Source organism: Primulina huaijiensis, chromosome 4 (genome assembly GCF_012295235.1).
Source record: "Primulina huaijiensis isolate GDHJ02 chromosome 4, ASM1229523v2, whole genome shotgun sequence".
NCBI lineage: Eukaryota > Viridiplantae > Streptophyta > Magnoliopsida > Lamiales > Gesneriaceae > Primulina > Primulina huaijiensis.
In genome coordinates, this window is record NC_133309.1 from 931,175 (window position 1) to 948,615 (window position 17,441).

General features: G+C 33.3%; 1 protein-coding gene and 1 long non-coding RNA gene across 12 annotated transcripts in view; both read left to right on the top strand.

Annotated features, from left to right (window-relative positions):
* Positions 1–1,652: 1,652 nt before the first annotated feature.
* Positions 1,653–5,595, top strand: LOC140975090 (dolichol-phosphate mannose synthase subunit 3-like). 11 transcript variants are annotated; one of them, XM_073438599.1, is made up of 6 exons: positions 1,660–1,865; positions 2,417–2,565; positions 3,042–3,154; positions 3,229–3,336; positions 3,706–3,754; positions 5,170–5,594. In XM_073438599.1, the coding sequence occupies exons 2-6, from the start codon at positions 2,559–2,561 to the stop codon at positions 5,334–5,336; spliced, it is 444 nt and encodes a 147-aa protein (XP_073294700.1). In that variant the 5' UTR covers positions 1,660–1,865; positions 2,417–2,558; the 3' UTR covers positions 5,337–5,594. The 11 variants fall into 11 exon arrangements, 10 of the variants coding, with proteins under 10 accessions (XP_073294702.1, XP_073294709.1, XP_073294700.1 ...); XM_073438600.1 differs by having other exon boundaries at positions 3,048–3,154; XM_073438601.1 differs by lacking the exon at positions 2,417–2,565 and having other exon boundaries at positions 1,653–1,865; positions 3,048–3,154; positions 5,170–5,592.
* Positions 5,596–10,210: 4,615 nt separating this feature from the next.
* Positions 10,211–17,441, top strand: part of LOC140975935 (uncharacterized) — a 56,401-nt gene continuing 49,170 nt past the window's right edge. The window contains exon 1 of the long non-coding RNA XR_012175083.1: positions 10,211–10,309. This is a non-coding gene — a long non-coding RNA (uncharacterized lncRNA). The remainder of the gene's footprint in view (positions 10,310–17,441) is intronic.

Consider the following 17,441-nt stretch of genomic DNA (forward strand, 5'->3'; position numbering starts at 1 on the left):
GTGACATTATATCTGTGATATTGTATTGACGGGGTTATTGAGACTGTATTGTTATGCCGTCGAAACATCCGTAAATTGATATTGATCAGATTCGGTATTGTCGGTATTGATTAAGACTGTATCGTTGTATCGTTGACATTGATCAGATTATATCTTGACTTGAGTATTGATCAGAACAGGTTTGAATTGAGTTGTATATTGATATTGTACATGTTCGATATTGTCATTGCCAGATTAGGTATGAACAGAGTTGAATTCGAGACTTTGCCTTCGTCAGAGCGAGAAGATAAAGGTATAAATTAATGTTGAGTTGGGATTGTACAACTCGAGTGAGGTTTGACTCGAGTTTCCCTAAATCACATACTTTATTTGATTGCATTGATATGTGCAATTAATGAGTGAATTTATATGCTTGTTCTATTGATTTATAGATAGCATGTATTAAATGATTGGTCTTGTGACAGAAGGGCCGGATAGTGAGGAATCGTCATTGGCCCATTGCACTTTGTCACAGGATAGTGTATGGCGGAAGTGCCATAGTCTTTGACGGATAGGTCAGGACATCGGACGTTTGGTCATATCGAAGTGGATAGAATTTGAGTTGCTTCTATTACTGATGTTCGATATGGAAAGGGCCAAAGTCCGTGAATAAGAACGTACCACCACCCCGATCGGGAGGGTAGGTGGGTGTATGTTCTTATTCAGATCGGGATCCCTAGATTAGGACTAAGTCGAGTCTGAGTCTGAGAATCACGGAGAGTGCTTCATTGCTTGATATTGAATTATGTTCCTGATTATGGTACATCTTTAGAATATGATTTATTATTGATATTGATTCATGTGTCTGATTTTGATACATGTTATGAATGCCTGTATATGCTTTTATATTGTCTATATGATTGCATGTATACATGGTTTATACTGGGAATGTAATTCTCACCGGACTTATCCGGCTGTTGTCTTGGTTGTATGTGTGCATGACAACAGGTGGGACACGATCAGGGTCAAGAAGAGAACGAGGCTGGACTAGATAGCGTGGAGATCCGAGCTCAGAATTAAATTAGGATTCAACACTGATATGTAGTTAAACCTAGTTGAAGTATCGTAGACAATACAGGATGTGTATGTTTATATCTATTATGCATTTCGGATTGATTTACATTACGTTTAAAAAAAAAAAATTTATACCCTGTTATATAATTGATTGATTAATTCCTAAGAATGATTAAAATTGGAATTAGTGTTCGGTCCCTACATTAATCATCGAGAAACTATGTGTAACGCACGAGCTACTTTCTAGTACATAAAATGGATAAAAAAAAATCAAATATAATTAAACAATACAATATTCAAAGATGATATGAAAATTCAATCATTTCCTCCATATAATTGCAAGTAGAAGATTAATTATATTTCACAATATATAAATTGCAAGTTTTTAAAAAATATAAATTGTAAGTGTTGAAATAAGGTTTCAAAATTATTCTACCCAAGTAAATTTTTTATTGTTAAAAATTATTTTTAAATTTTTAAATTTAAATATAATAGGTAGAATTTTTTACACAAAAATTTATATTAACAAAAATATGTAATATAGGTTGTAATTTGTAAATGATAATTAAATGTTACTAATTACAAATAAAGTAGATAATATAAAAAAATTAAGAATTACTGAATGAAACGATACAAACTTAAAAAGAACGAAAAAGAAAAATGGAAAGCCTTCCGCTCAAACACGGCGGCGCCACCACTACTTCCGCCACCCTATAAGATTCGCATCGAATTGGGTTCCCACATGAAAAGAGGCGCATCACTTGTATATGCTATCGACGCCCTCGTGTTAGCTTCTTTCTGCTCTATTTAAGGTACACCTCCTTTGTTTGAGTTGGTAAAATTTATATTTCCCTGTGGTTTAGCTTGTAGTTATTCAGTTTTTTGTTTTGATCCTGAGGGACTTTGTTAATTTTTCTTTGATTTTTTTTCCTGGGTAGGATTCTTTTTGTGGAAATACTGGTTTGACTTTTTCCATTTGCTAGATTGAATACCGATCATAAATGATTATGTTATGAAATTAATCAGACTTTCACTTATTTGTTAATTTGTTTTAGTGAAGGTGTTTATCCGGATTTCGGTTCTTAAGAAAGATTTGTTCTTTTGTTGGTTGGTAATTTTGATCTTTATCAGATGAATAATATGACATGGGATTTTGAAATGTTTTGATGTGAAATTTTGTCTAGCAATCTGCATTATTCCTTTGCACAAAATAATCCAATAAGATCTATCATTAAGAGATGGGAATTAGAATGGAATTATTTGCTCGTGTTTGCTCGAGTAATGTGTCTTTAAGATGAAGTTAAGCTGCCATATGACGTTTAGTCATTGCACTATAGCATTGATTTTTCCTTGGAACATGCAGGCATGGGAAGGGATAGTGACACTACAGGCATACTTATCCCTTCTTATGGCAATGCAAATTTTTAAGGGTTAAGGGTGGGTTTAGTGGGTCTAAAACTGAGTAAACGAGTCGCATAGCTTCTCCAACTTCTCCCACACAAGATATGTTGGGTATGTTTGAGCTCAATGTCTTGTTTGACTGTTAATGTAATACACTGATTGAAACATAATATTCCAAATATTTTGTGGTTAAGATTTGAATTACATCATTGCCATTAGTATCACATTTGGTCCTGTACTCCTGTGTGGCATGAATGATCCTAAAAGTGGTGTTTAGAGCTAAAGTTATTTGCTCAATTTTCATTAGTTTTACGAGCAATTGTTGGGAGAGATTGTTGATTTCATATGATCAACAATTACTGCCATTGTTCTGTGTGGCTAGTCTTGTGAGACAGTGATAAAAGAGTGGGACAGTGGCGCTTGAGTTACTCAACAACATTAAGGATTTGAGTTACAATGTTGATATAACTGTAGAATACGATAGAATAGCATGTGTCTGATCTTCCAAGATATTAACTGCAGAATTGTATTTTGTGATTTATGTTCGTACAATTGCTTAGAAAGATTGAAGTGAATCAATTTTCTAGTTGCAGATCCAATGAAGCACATTGTAAAGATTTTGACATTGCTGGTAACCCTGTCAGCTCTTTGGGTTGGCCTGCTTCAGGCATCCATAATTCCAAGGAGCTACACTTGGTTGGTAAGCTTCTTACAATCTCTCTTGTATTATTTGATCATACATTCTGTTTCATTCTTTTCATTTACGCGTAACAGCTGCCTCTGTACTTCATTGTATCCCTTGGATGCTATGGCCTATTAATGGTTGGAGTTGGCCTGATGCAATTTCCAACTTGCCCACATGAGGCAATTCTGTTGCAGCAGGTACGTACCAAATTTCACAGGATCATACCATTATGGATCATGATTCTTGTTCTATGGTGGAAGATCTTTTGTTCCTTTAGTTTTTCAATAGTTGATGATGGTTTAGGAGCCACGAGGTTCGTGTAAGAGGTACAAAAATTGAAATTCTGAAAATATATGGTAGGCCAAGTCATATTTGCTTGATTTATTATGGAGTATGTAAAATACCTAGACGGCTAAACCTATAGAAAAATTAAGAAGGATGCAGGTTGCCCCATGCCACCGAAGATGAAAAACGGCTTGTGAGTTTCGATTTCTTTACTTTTTTCTTGGGTACAAGCCGGAATTGTGTCCTGTTTTAGAGATTTTACAGTTTGTTTTGTCATGTAGGACATAATAGAAGCAAAGGAATTCTTGAAAGAGAATGGGGTCGACATCGGTTCCGACTAATCAAGAGCATGGAGATTGACAAATGAATAGTGTGATTGTGGTTCCCCGCTGACTTATATTTCCTTTCATCCAGAAGTCCTACTGATATAGTTTCTTCTAATTTCTTGATTGAGCCTGTTTCGACGTCTGCAACAGTTATTATAGGAGAACGTAGATGGGTTAGAAAATTTCGTGCCTCCAAACAAGCTTGATAAGTAGATTTTTTAGATCTTGTTAGATGTCTCACATCGACTGAATTAAAATCGATGTTTCAGTCACATGAAATTCACGGGCATGAGCTCTCTTTCATATGGTTCCGGTTATGCTCCCGATGACTAGTTTTTTCGACCCTCTTCCATATTATATCACTTCACAGTTAACGTATGGGGATAAAAATTCCAGTGGCAAAAAATATTACATACAACGTTTCTGTAAATATACATTATCCTAGTTTTCAACTAGACAGCCTAAAGCAACTTACAAATAAACAAATAATTCAACGAAAAATATTCTAACAATAATAATTGATTGGTCAAATAAATAAAATAAGTAAATAAATATTGATGTTTTTTTCCGAAAACACAAAAATTCATAAGAGATGATTTCATGAGTCAATTTTGTGACACGAATCTCTTATTAGATTCGAAATATAAAAAAATATTATTCTTTAATGTAAAAATTGTTCGTTGAGCCACACAGAGAGATCAAAAAGTGTAAATTTGTGAAAAAAAAAACTAATTTCTATCTAATAATTTAACTCTTACGATTTGCGCTAAATTTATAATACTCATTCTGATCCAATATAGTATAAAATTCCTTATATTTTTCGACAAGATGATTAGTGCTATATATTTCACATTTTGAAAGATCAATTTTTTTGTTGTTGTTCTGGTTACAAGTTAACCTTCAATAATTTGATCATGTATGAGCTATGAACAAGGTATGACAAGTGATTACAAGAAATACTAAGATTATTATTTTTATAAATGAAGATAATAATGTGTTGTGTCATTGTAATTAAATATCTACTAAATGAAAAATTATTACATTGTCATATTCTATGGTATACATACTTCAAATGGCGAGATGCCTTCAAGATTCAAGCACTGATGTCAACACTGTGGACCTTGATCAGAACCCTTCAACTTCATCAACTGTGGATGATTCCTACTACAAATGGATACTTTCGAACCGAGGAATCCTCAAGATGCACTAAAGATTCCAGCATCAATGACAACTTCATCAACCGTGGATAATTCCTACTACAAACAGATACTTTCGAACCGAGAACTTGAAGGGTTCTGATCAAGGTCCACAGTGTTGGAATCTTGAGGGCATCTGGAGGATCCCTCGGTTCGAAAATATCAGTTTGTAGTAGGAATTATCCATGGTTGAAGTTGAAGGGTTCTCATCAAGTTCCACAGTGTTGTCATCATCAATGCTGGAATCTTGAGGGCATTTGGAGGATTCCTAAAGTATCTGTTTGTAGTAGGAATAATCTGCAGTTGATGAAGTTGAAGGGTTCTGATCAAGGTCCACAGTGTTGTCATCAGTGCTTGAATTTTGAGGGCATCTTGCGATGGCACACGTAGCATAGAATCCATGGTTAGGTCAGGCTCCCCTTGTTTTGGAAGTTGTAGAGTCGTTCTTGAAAAGACGAACAACTAGCATCGTCGATGGTGTATGCCAAAAACTTCGATCGGATCTGAGACAGATATTGAAGAAGCTGGTATATTCACATCCACTGTGATAGAGATGGTCCCGTCCTTCCTCTCTGTCTCCGCGCTGTATCACCCTCCACCACCCTGTATTATGATAATATGATCTACCATGAGTCATTTATCATGTTTATAAAATATCTAATGAAAAAGAAAAATTGTCTTGGATTTCAAGATATAATTTATTCTTTGAAATATTTTTTCTTTAAATTTAACTTCCTTATAGATAAGATTTTATGAGATATTGAATTAATGGTTTTGACTTTCTAGATATGATATTTATGATAATGATTTTCAAGATATGATATTATTGATTTAAAAAGAGATTGTTTCTAATAGAACTCTTGATTTTCATATCTTGTAGATTTCCTTGAAGATGAATCTTAAAAGATGAGACAACTATAAATAAAGGAAGCAAGTTAAGGAAAGGAGCGTCCTTTATGTGCTTTAATTCTGTTGCTCTCTAGACTTTTTTGTCATTCACTCTCTATTGGGAAGTTTTCGTGGCTGCATATCATGTGCACTTAGCACGTCGTGAATTTCAGATAAAAACATTCTACAATGACTTTGCTGTTTTGAAGAGTGATGTTTCACGTGTTGCCGTGATTGTTGGAGACATCTGTGAAGGAGTTGGCTGAAGATTTGTTTTTGTTGTTCCAGTTTTTGACATCACGCTTTTGCTTTCTTAATTGTGTTTTAGTGTTGTTAGTTGCTTTAGAAAGTATTTTATTTTCTCAATGTGTTGAGAAAATTGATTTTTATTAAAATCACTAGTGTTGGTTTTCATGTAAACTTGTTAGTTTTCTAGTGATTATTTTTTCCCTAAAGCACCACAGAAGTATTTATATTTGTACAAAATTCATTCTGGTCCATCTATTTACTTAACGTCAATTTGTGTCATAAACTTTTATATTCTGCTGAATGTTGTCTGAAATGTTATCACATTTCGCACAACGTTTAATTCTAATAAACACAAATTGCTGATTATATATGATTTTACTAGTTTAATGTCAAACAAAATATTCCCCATGACCCCCAACATCTAATCAGACATCTGATTGAGATCATTAGTACCAGGGAAACTGCATCTCTTGTGGCCATGACGATGATATGATCAGCACACAAAACGACTCCGAGGCAGACCGAGTAGGAAATGTTTTCTCACTTTTCCGTCCATTCAGCAGAGTGGATGAACCACATCCCTTAGACAATCAGTTTCAAGATATATTTATAATACAAATATTGGGAAGATTATAATGATCAATCTTTGCAATAGTGTTGGAAATGATCAACCGAATCAAGTCGAATATGACGAAAATTTATCAGCTTGAATTAGTTCTACTCGAGTTCGATCTTGATTCGAAAGTTTCAAAAATTTTAAAACTTTTGACTCGAATTCGGTTCGAACTGAAGCTCGAGTCCCACTGAAACATGTNTTATATTAATAAAATACTAAAGCTCACGAAAGGCTCGCAAACTATCGAAAAAAATAAATCAGATTCAAGTTCGGTTCGAAAAAAGTTCAAACATGTTTGAGTTCGGCCTTAATTCAATAAGCTCGAATACGAATTAAATATTTTTCGAGTTGGTTCGAAAAGCTTACGAACCGATTCGATTCGTTTACATCTTTACTTTATCACGATAAGTCCAGATACATTTTCATTGTAATTTGGTTCCATCTCATTTATTGAACGATATACTAATTGAAAGGGACAAAATATTTAAAAAAAAGGGACGTAATACTAACATAAGTAGCCAAGTAAAGTAAAATACATCTTCAAAGGAGTAAACCGGCCACATGCAAGTTTTTTTATTACTGAATTTTTTTTAATATTCCAAATTTACTAAAAATGCACCTTTCTGAAATATTTTTTTTAATTTCACTTAATACATCTTATATAGGGATCGGATAGACAGGTATCTGCCAGGCTTTTTTTAAAAAATATATATATAAATCTTTTATTTTTGTAATTAAAAATATTTATAATTATATAATACTTGAGCAACTTTTAGTAACTACTTTGTTGTGTTAAATGACACCAATGATTATTTGAAGTTTTACCCTTGATGGTGTGGCTCATAATTAGAGATTATTCTTTTCAATTTTTTTTTTTTTGCGATTTTAAGAAATTAATTTCACTTCATCGGTTTCCATGGTCAACGGAAAAAATCCATCACGTTGTTCCATGTAAAAAGAAGCGGTAAATTATTTTTTTTTATGACGATGATACCCGTTATCGTTATTTTTTGATGCTAAACCCTATTGATAGAGGAGCATGCATGCATTCGGTAGTTTGCGACTTTAACCTAACTTTTTTTTTGTCCTAAAATCTCCACAATGTTTTGTTCAGTGATTAGTCCTATTCCCATTCATCAACCATATTCCGATCAATTATTTGGATTTTTACCCATACCACATATGATTCATGTCTTGTTGGTTGGTCGCACCGTCGTAAATTATTGTAAAGTAAGTTGTCCGTGTACTAGATTTCATTGACGTTTTGAAGTTCAAATATCATTTTTGAGCTCGCATCGTCGTAAATTTTGGAATCACGTTATCCGATATAAAGATAAAACGATAATTAAATTAAGACAAAAACTTGTGTGAGACGGTCTTACGGGTCGTATTTCGTGAGACGGATATATTATTGGGTCATCCATGAAAAAATATTATTTTTTATGCTAAAAGTATTACTTTTTATTGTGAATATCGGTAGGGTTGACCCGTCTCACAGATAAAGATTCGTGAGACCGTTTCACAAGAGACCTACTCTTAAATTAAATATTGTATGATAATTACTGACGAGATTCGATGACCCCATAATATATTAGAAATTTTATTCATTATAAAATAATATTTAATTAATTTTATTAACAAAATCAATTAATAATAAGGGATGAATCAATCAATCCCAAATAACATAACCACAAATAAAAAAAAATAAAAATCGTAAAGATATATGACCAAAATTTAATCTCTAGTAGCCTAACATATATGTTACTGATAAAAATACATCAACAAATACCTTCAAACTTCAATTGATCGTATAAAAACTAAAAACTTTAATAGAACGAAAATATATATCACAAAATATTAGAAAAACTCAAAACTTAGTACCATGTGATTCAACATTTAGGGTTTCAACGTAAGAAGCATTCATATATAGATTGTCATAAATTATAAGTGAACCATTTCCAACAATATTAGAATTAGTAAATAAGCTAAAGTGATTGTTTCCAAAGGAACAACAATAAATTAATTTGTCCAAATTAGAAACAAAAACCAAATTCCGTCTAAACCATAGTATATTCCCGAATATTTCCATTGCCTTCATACTTCATGGAAATCAAGCTTTTCAAAATTGTGCTTGTTTTCGCCTTATAGCTTTTGGCGAAGCGCTTCTCAATCTCATCGAGATATTCCTTAGGTTAGGTCACACTGTCGAACACTGCACCCCTAAAAGCCTCAGGTATGCCGAGCTTAATGATCATAAGACTCAAGCGGTTTGGGCTTTCCCACTTCTCACATCTAGCCATCTATTAAGAGAAACTAGAATTTATAAGAGTGGTAGGTTGCTCTGTCCTAATCGCAAGGTCTAGATCCCCGCATCCAAGAATAATTAGAATGTTTTACTTCCAATCCTTAAAATTTAACCGATAAGGATCAACACCGAACTTACATTAGCAGATATAGTAACAACTTTTGGTGAAAAGAAAACATTATAATAAGATAAATAACAGCTCATCTCGAATGAAATAAAAATAAATGGTAAATCCCATCTTTAGATGCCCAGTGCAACATCAATATCAAGTCTTCGGACAATAATATTATTTGCAAGTGGTATTCTTATTGTAATAATCAAACATTAACAATTATACACGACCAACAAGAAACCTATCTCTGGACAGATTCTATATTTTCATGGAGAAATAAACAAATAAAAACTTATAATTTTTACATGTTTATTATTACAAGTAAATGAATCACGTTGTCAACTATAAATATTCATTTGGAAAAATCATTACTCACATAAATATACACATTTGCACTTTATTTAAAACCTTGCTAATATCCTAATACTTCAAATAAAAAAAACTTTAAATCAGCTGTCACTTTAAATCTCAAATTTTTGTTTTCAAGTTCATCAAACGGCACCGATTCGATTTGCATTTTGGAAGAAAGCAATTTTATTTGGTTATTACTAATCATGCCTTTAACCGATTCAACCATGTTTGGAGGGAACACAAATTTGATCAGTGTATGCCATTAATGAATACACATTGTGTTAGAGTAGATGTCCTGTAAGTCAACTGTTGGCTAGGGAATTTATTGACTCAGTTGTAATAAACAATCTTTATTTTAATATAATTCGTTATTTCATGGTTTGTTATTTCTTTATCTGTATACACATATGATAAACATAGATAAAGACCTTGATTATATTTTAATACAAATGAATCGTAATTCGATGTTGAAACTCATTTTGTAAACACTGTATAATCTAAATTCGTTCCTAGTCGATTCAGCCGCCTAAAACATGGATAAAGGTCGCTTGAGCTCGAGATTAGCATATGTGATATTGTGTACCGCGTTTTTTGTTAGGGGCATAGAGATGTCCAAACATGCAGATGGGTAGTCATATGATGATTATACCGAACTGCCCTCCCTAGGACTTTCCAAATGGTTATCATTCATCGAGAGGATATAGTTGTGACGCATGTAGGAGCTAGTGCATTGTAGTCGGGAATTCACCGCTCACATACGGGTGTGGATATCCTGTGTGATCTAATGAAATAATAGTGCATGAAATCTCTGGCCAGAGTATGAGATGTACGTTAGAGAATGAGTTCTCAAATTGTACATGCGATGCCACTATTTATTCTCAAATATGTGTTACATAGTTATCGAATTCTTATGCAACCCTTTATGAACCAATGGTTGCAGATTCGATCGAGATATATGAGATGAAGGGACCTTACTGGACATTAATCATAACCGACTGGTTCTTGCAGGCACTATCAGTGATACCTAGGGAATCATGGGGCGATGCTACTAGACGCTTTTACTATTATTCGATGGGTTTAATCAGAAATATGATTTTGATATTCTCGTGATCGATTGTTGATACATAGAATGGAGCATATTAGGGTAAGCCCGAATAAAAGATCATGTCCTGAATCACAAAGAGTTGTGAACCCACGGCTAGCTGTATCCCTGAACCATTAGAGGGTCACACAAGTACTGGATTATTTTTTCCTCATTAAGATAATAAATTCAAGGAGTTGAATTTATAGAAAAACGCTGAGATAATAAATTCATAGAGTTGAATTTATAGAAAACATTGACAAAACTATTAAATTTTGGAGGTGATAAATTCAAGGAATTGAATTTATGATTTAAATATTAAATTCAAATGTTGAATTTATAAATGATTTAAATTAAATGTAATGGGTGTATGTATTATGGGCTTGTAGGAGTACAAGATCAACATACAAATTATTAAGGTTCTTAATTGGACTTTAAAAGTATTAATTAATGAATTAAACTAGTTGAACTATAGAATAATTAATTGATTAAGCCCATTAAATTTTTAATTTAATTATGTTATGTATATTAGGTTTAGGGTTAAGAATTATTATTCCATGCATTTTTCTTAAACCTAGCGTCCAAGTCAAGGATTTCGAAAATCCTCCTCTCCTCCTCTCATAATTTTAGGCCTCCACCTTTGATTCTTCAAAGGGTTTTGAGCCTTCTCTCATTTGATTAATCTCATCGTAAAAACCTTTTAGATTTCTAGTGCAATTTAGAAGAGGAACATTTGATCTAGTCGTGGACTTGATAGAAAGATTGAAGAAAAGGAGCCTCGAAGAAAGTTCATAATGAATACATCAAGAGCTATTTCCGCTAATCCCGGAATAGTTGTAGCCAAGTGAATCTTTCACCAAAGGTAAAAGTTTTAAATATCTTATGTATGTTTATTCGATTAAGACCATACGAGTGCTCAAACAATTTAGATCTAAAAATTTTTAAAACTTTCGCTATGTTTGGGCACGATTCACAACACATTGATCAATATAATTTTGGAAAGAAAAAAAAATTGACCAGCTCTTAATTTTCCAATAACCAATGTTAATCAACTAGTTTCTATAAAACTCGATCGTAAATGCAGTGTATTTATATATCTCAGGTCGAGTATTTTTGCTGGGGTGAAGTAGAAACGACCACTGAGTACTTGAACAGAGCTGCGCAATTAGACCATCATGCCGTGGCTTACCTCTTTGCAATCATGTCAATATTCCATGGAGAGGAGTATAAAGACGATGAGATACAGATGTTGAGTACAGTTAAGAAATCGAGTTGTCTTAACAGATTGGTGACGACTTATCGGAAACTTTTAATCCAGCTTCTTCGTCACACCAAAATACAAAACCTCGACGTTTTGTAATGTCGTCCGATTTGTTGCGACATATGACTTCATGGTTACTGCGACGCTTGCTTCTGCGATTACGAATTGTCGTATATTTTCAATGCCGACATCATAATTGACTAAAATTTCTGAATCTGCGATTACGAATTGTCGTATATGGATTATGAATTTCTGAATCTGATTGTTGCGAATCATTGGTGTCACATCGGAAAATTGACTAAAATTGCCGACATCATACTAAACGTAAAGAATCAAAATCGCAAAAAAACAAACAAACACATAAAACCAAAAACGCAGTTTTCCCCATAACGCAAATTGCTATTTACCGATAATAGCGTTTTTGTAAATAGCATGGAAACTCAGATTACATTTGACTACACTTTCAGTGTTTTTGTAACAGATTGTATCCATCATATATGACAGTATGTTTCCTTTCAATTTTTGATTGATCATAGTTGTTACTGTATAGGACAGAACTATTCTATTCGATTTCTACTAAAATAGTTCGATTTAGACAATTATTAAAATTAGTAATTAAAGAATATTTTAAAATATAATTTATTAACTTTTTAGTTAATTTGATTGATAAACCTTTAACTATAAAATCTAAATGAATTAAAATAATAATAGTAATCAACTAAAAAACTAACAAAATATACTTAATTCACTAAATATTATTATATAAATTGGATGATATAAACAAAATTAAACTTCGATTTTTTCGCAGTTCTGTTTTGATTTATAATCCCAAAATCGAACCATATAAACATGGCTTTAACATTTGTATCCATAATTAAAAAAAAAAATCATCTTTGATTTGGTCTCCATAACAATCAGATTCAGAAATTCATAGTCTATATAAACTATTCAGAAGATTTCCAAAAAAAATTATTCATAAACATGAATACACTGAAATGAAACTTTTTTAAGAATTTGAAAATACCAATGAAAAACAATGAATTGGGTTGAAAACTGGAGACAAGGTTCTGCAAATTGAGACTAAAACCGTGTTTTATAATTAATACTCTTACTTAATTAATAATTATTACTATTATTATCATATAACTATTATTATAATTAACTACAATATTTATTTTCATTGAGCTTATAAATTGTTTTAAATATATTTTGTCAAACACCCTCTAAGTTGAAATTTGTGCAGCAACAAAACTTTTTAAATCGAAAAAAATCTAAACAAAACTTTTTTTTTTAATCGAACAACTCTTCTAAATTGAAAATAATTTCGCTTTAATGTTTAGTATTATTTGATCAAATTAAAAATAATAATATACAAGTACATGCAATCCAGTGTGAGCAAATCAAACATAAATTGTAGACTATCATCATCTGTGATATAAACATGCTCTTCAATGTAACGAGACAACGAGCTATAACAATATTTCGTTGACAATTTGACGATAAATTTTGATGGGTCGATCTCCAACTTGTGATGCACATGATTCACCAGTTGGGAAAATGTAATAGACCGTGGGATTTTAATGGGCCTGGTCGCGGGGTTACTATATACAACCCTACCATCTTCAATAATGACATAGCCACCTACGTAGAGTAATGCTCTCACAGTATCCATATCTAGAGCGAAAACTAAGATATAATTTATACAATTATAAAAAAAATTAATTATGAGTTTATTACACATATATTAAAATATATATTTTATATTGAATTAAATTTCAAGAATCACTTAGAAAAATTATTATTATTATTAGTATTATTATTAAAATATATATTGTCAAATCAATTTAATTACAAAATATATTTAATAAAACCGATATTTGTATTTATAATAATAAAAATATGTTATGATTTATATTAAAAAATTAAGATTTTAAACATCTGTAATTATAATTTCTACATATATTATTTTTTAATATTAACAATTTTAACAGTCAAGAGTATCAATAAATTTTTAAACAAAATAAAACATATTAAACAGACAAAAAATTCTAATTTACAATATAAAGTTAAGTTTTTTAAATTGTTTTCTACATAATCACATGATAAAATTTGACCTTAAAATTTAATTTAATTAATTAAAAAAATTTAAGTAAGTTAATTCAAAATATATCATTGGATAAAAATATATTAATTACAATTATTAATTCTTATATTAATTTGCATTAACATCAGCATAATTACAATATTATAGATTATATTAATGTGACCGAAGTTATAGCGTAACTATACACTATTTCATACTAAAACACTTATAAATTTAGTANATCACAGAATAGTGCGGAAACGATCTGATGGTTCGGTAATTGAAATAATAAAAACAGTAGGCAGTAGACAGTAGTTGTTTATGGAAGTTCGAAGATGAAATCTTCTACGTCTCCCCTTCTTCTGTTTCCAGAAGGTATCACTAAAAGACTTTGGATTTTACAGTACACTCTCGTACACACCCACTTCAGCAGGACTTACCCTTTGCCTACTGAAACTCTTAGTGTATCAACACGATAATATGTAATCAAGGTTCTGGAAAAGACTCTTTTCCAGATTACAAACTCTGCGCAACAAGATATGAATAGTATGAACTGTTTATGAAGAGTGTGAGAAATAGCAGCACAAGATGATCTTCAACCGATCGGATATATGCTATGAAGCGTGTGTTACTTTTCTGTATGTCAAGCTTTTTGTGAGATAAGAGAGTTTTTGAGCTCAAATCAACGTTGTGAGTATTGCAATCAGTATATCACTTTATCAACGTTGTTCTTGTATATTTATAGAAGTTTTGATCCCAACGTCTATAAACAAAACGACTTCTTTGACTTCTGATATATTCAGCTTTAATACGTGAAATAGGTCCTGCAGAAAAGCTTCAAAACAATCAGTCTTGTTTTATACCAAAATTGGTAAGACGTAATAAATAGCTTCATACAGAATTAATGGTGCAATTAATGCTAGTACTTGATAAAGTAACGGTAACATTCAAGGCTAGTTCTGTTTATGCGAAAGACGTTAAGTTACTTCTGTTTGGACTGAATTCTGCTTCTGTTTTCCTAGAGTTCTAAGTTCTGCTTCTGGTTATCTTAGAACTTTCCGTTAGCTGAAGACTACTGCTTTTATATTGCCTAAAGATCTGCTGATTTTAAGTCTTATTGTCCATCGCCATAATTAAGTTATGTCTAACAATTTCCTCCTTTGTGGTGATGCCAAAACCTGAATATTAGCAGAAAAATAATGACAAAATAAAACATAGTTATATTAAGATAATTAACGAAAGTTTTAATTATCGGTGCCAATGTCCCTGTAAATGGTTTCTTCAGCATCTTGATATCTTCTGGCAGAAGATTCTGCTATATCTCCAGTTGTTCTTCCTTCTGGTTCTGCTTCCCCCTTTTTGTCATCAATGGCCAGTACTCGAGACAGCAAACCATCCATACGGCTAGAAAGATTTAGAATACCATTGTTGAGCATTTCCAGATATGGTGGAGACTGAACGAATAACCTCATCATGGTCGGTGAGTCGTTTGAGTATGTCAGTTTGACTGAGTACGATGATCCCTTGGCTTCTGGAAACATTTTGTTGAAAGACAATGGTCTCAGCATACATTTTTTTCACAGCTTCTGCCGTAATAGATAGTTCCTTAGATCTGCGGTCTTGAAAGAACTTAGAACCACTGACTTCTCCAGCATGTTCACGAGATAGCTCCTTCACTATTTCAGAGAGATTGTGGAGATCCTTTTGCAAAGTATCGATCTCAAATTCAATATCAAACCGTTCCGTTTCTGGAGAAGGAGTTCTAGTGATCATACGCTGCTTGAGTTCAGCGGTACGAGCAGCAGCTGAGTCAGAAATGGATAAGACCAATGCAGTAGAATGTTCTAATTCTGTTGGAGCAATGGGAGGAATCACATTCTTGGAACCAGCAGAGGTGCCAGGTTCAACAGGGCTCAAGTCTAGAGCGGCAGAAACAGGAGGTGCTACATGATTTTCCTCATCAACAAATGGAGCAACAGAAGTTTCTTCAACCATAGGTTCAGGCGCCGTACTATCATCTTGATGAGTAGCTTCAGTGGTCTCTGGTAGTTGCTCTGAAGGGATAGAATCAGATGGCATATTCAATAGATCTTTTATTTCTGTTTGATATTCAGCAGAAAAGTTCTCAAGATTCGGTAAAGGATTGTCATCTGATGTTTCCACATGCTGAGGTTCAATTTGAGCTTCGGAGAGTACCACTTCATTAGCTTGAGTTAGTGGAGGTGCAGCAGCCGTCGTAAGAACAATAGATTGAGTTACTTCATCCACTGAAGCTAATTCTCTAACAGAGATCAAAGATGATGATTGAGCAGGCAGGTCCGGTGATGTAGGAGTACTAGAGACCTTGGCTCCGGAAGGAACTGTGATCGTTTCCTCAACTGTCTGTGTCTGTAGAAGTTCGGGTACCATGCCTAACCTGTAAGGCAGATGCTTAGTAAAAAACCTGTTCTTGAGCTCGAATTAGCTCAACCAAAGTCTGCAGCTGACCAGTCATAAGCTGAATGATATCCTGATCATGAGGAGCAGTAGGACTCATTGGATCAAAATTTGACTTTAAAGATGTCAACACAGAGTCCATCGCCTTTTGTTTCAGTTGATCAAGGATATAATTTCTCCGATTCGTGGCTTCAATAACATTCTTGGTTTTTGCAATAGCAAACACTCTTTTCTCATGCTTCACGATCTGAGCAAATACGCCTGCAGTGCGTAAGTGAGTGAAAGGGTGAAATGCTCTCATCTTTAGCCGTTCATCAAAGAACAACATGTCTTCCCTGGCAGATTTTTCAATCTCTTGAAGATGAAGTTCAATACCAGTCTGCACTGAGGTTTTGGAGCGTTGAACTTGATGTTCATCAGACATCTTTTCCTTTCCTTTTCTTGTAGGAATAGGCAGTGAGGTACGAGTAGTTGATGATCCGACTAATGACTCTCGAATCACAACTCCATTAATAGGTCTAACATTAGGTTCTGATGTTGATGCTGGTGGAGCAGTAATAGCCGTTGGTTTGATGAAAGAGGAGGTAGTAGTTGGTTGTGAAATAGTAGAAGTAAGTGCTGGTTGGGAGGGAGTTGCTACTGGTTCTGAAGCAGACTTGGTTTTGGTTTGAATGGCTTCTGGAAATACTTGTCTCAACGGAACAGTATCCAGATCAGCAATGGCCACATTTTTCTTAATACGGATGGTGGTTCTCGACTTCTTTTTGCTGGGTGTTGCTACTGGAAGAGATGCTTGAGTAGGAGCTGCTGATTCTTCAGATACAGTTTTATCCGAATCAGTCAAAACAATTACTCTCTTCCTTTTGATTTTCTTTTGGGGAGCATGACCCTCGGCTAGAGTATCCCCAATTTCCTTTTTCATGGAAACAAAATCGGCCACAATTGGTTTAGGCCGCAAAGCAAGCACATTATCGGCATCGGCCATAGTTACAGAAGAAGCATCTTGATCATTAGTGAATGGAAAACCAGCATCCTTCAGCATCTGACTAATTTGAACAGCAAAACCATTGCTCTTTCGTGAAACCATTTCTCTCATAATTTTGAATAGAAACC

Excerpts from the sequence above, each read along its gene's own strand:
- LOC140975090 (XM_073438599.1), top strand. Across the intron at positions 3,337-3,705 it reads AGGCAATTCTGTTGCAGCAG|GACATAATAGAAGCAAAGGA; the intron begins GTACGTACCAAA and ends TTTGTCATGTAG. Across the intron at positions 3,755-5,169 it reads AGAGAATGGGGTCGACATCG|GTTGTCATCATCAATGCTGG; the intron begins GTTCCGACTAAT and ends AAGTTCCACAGT.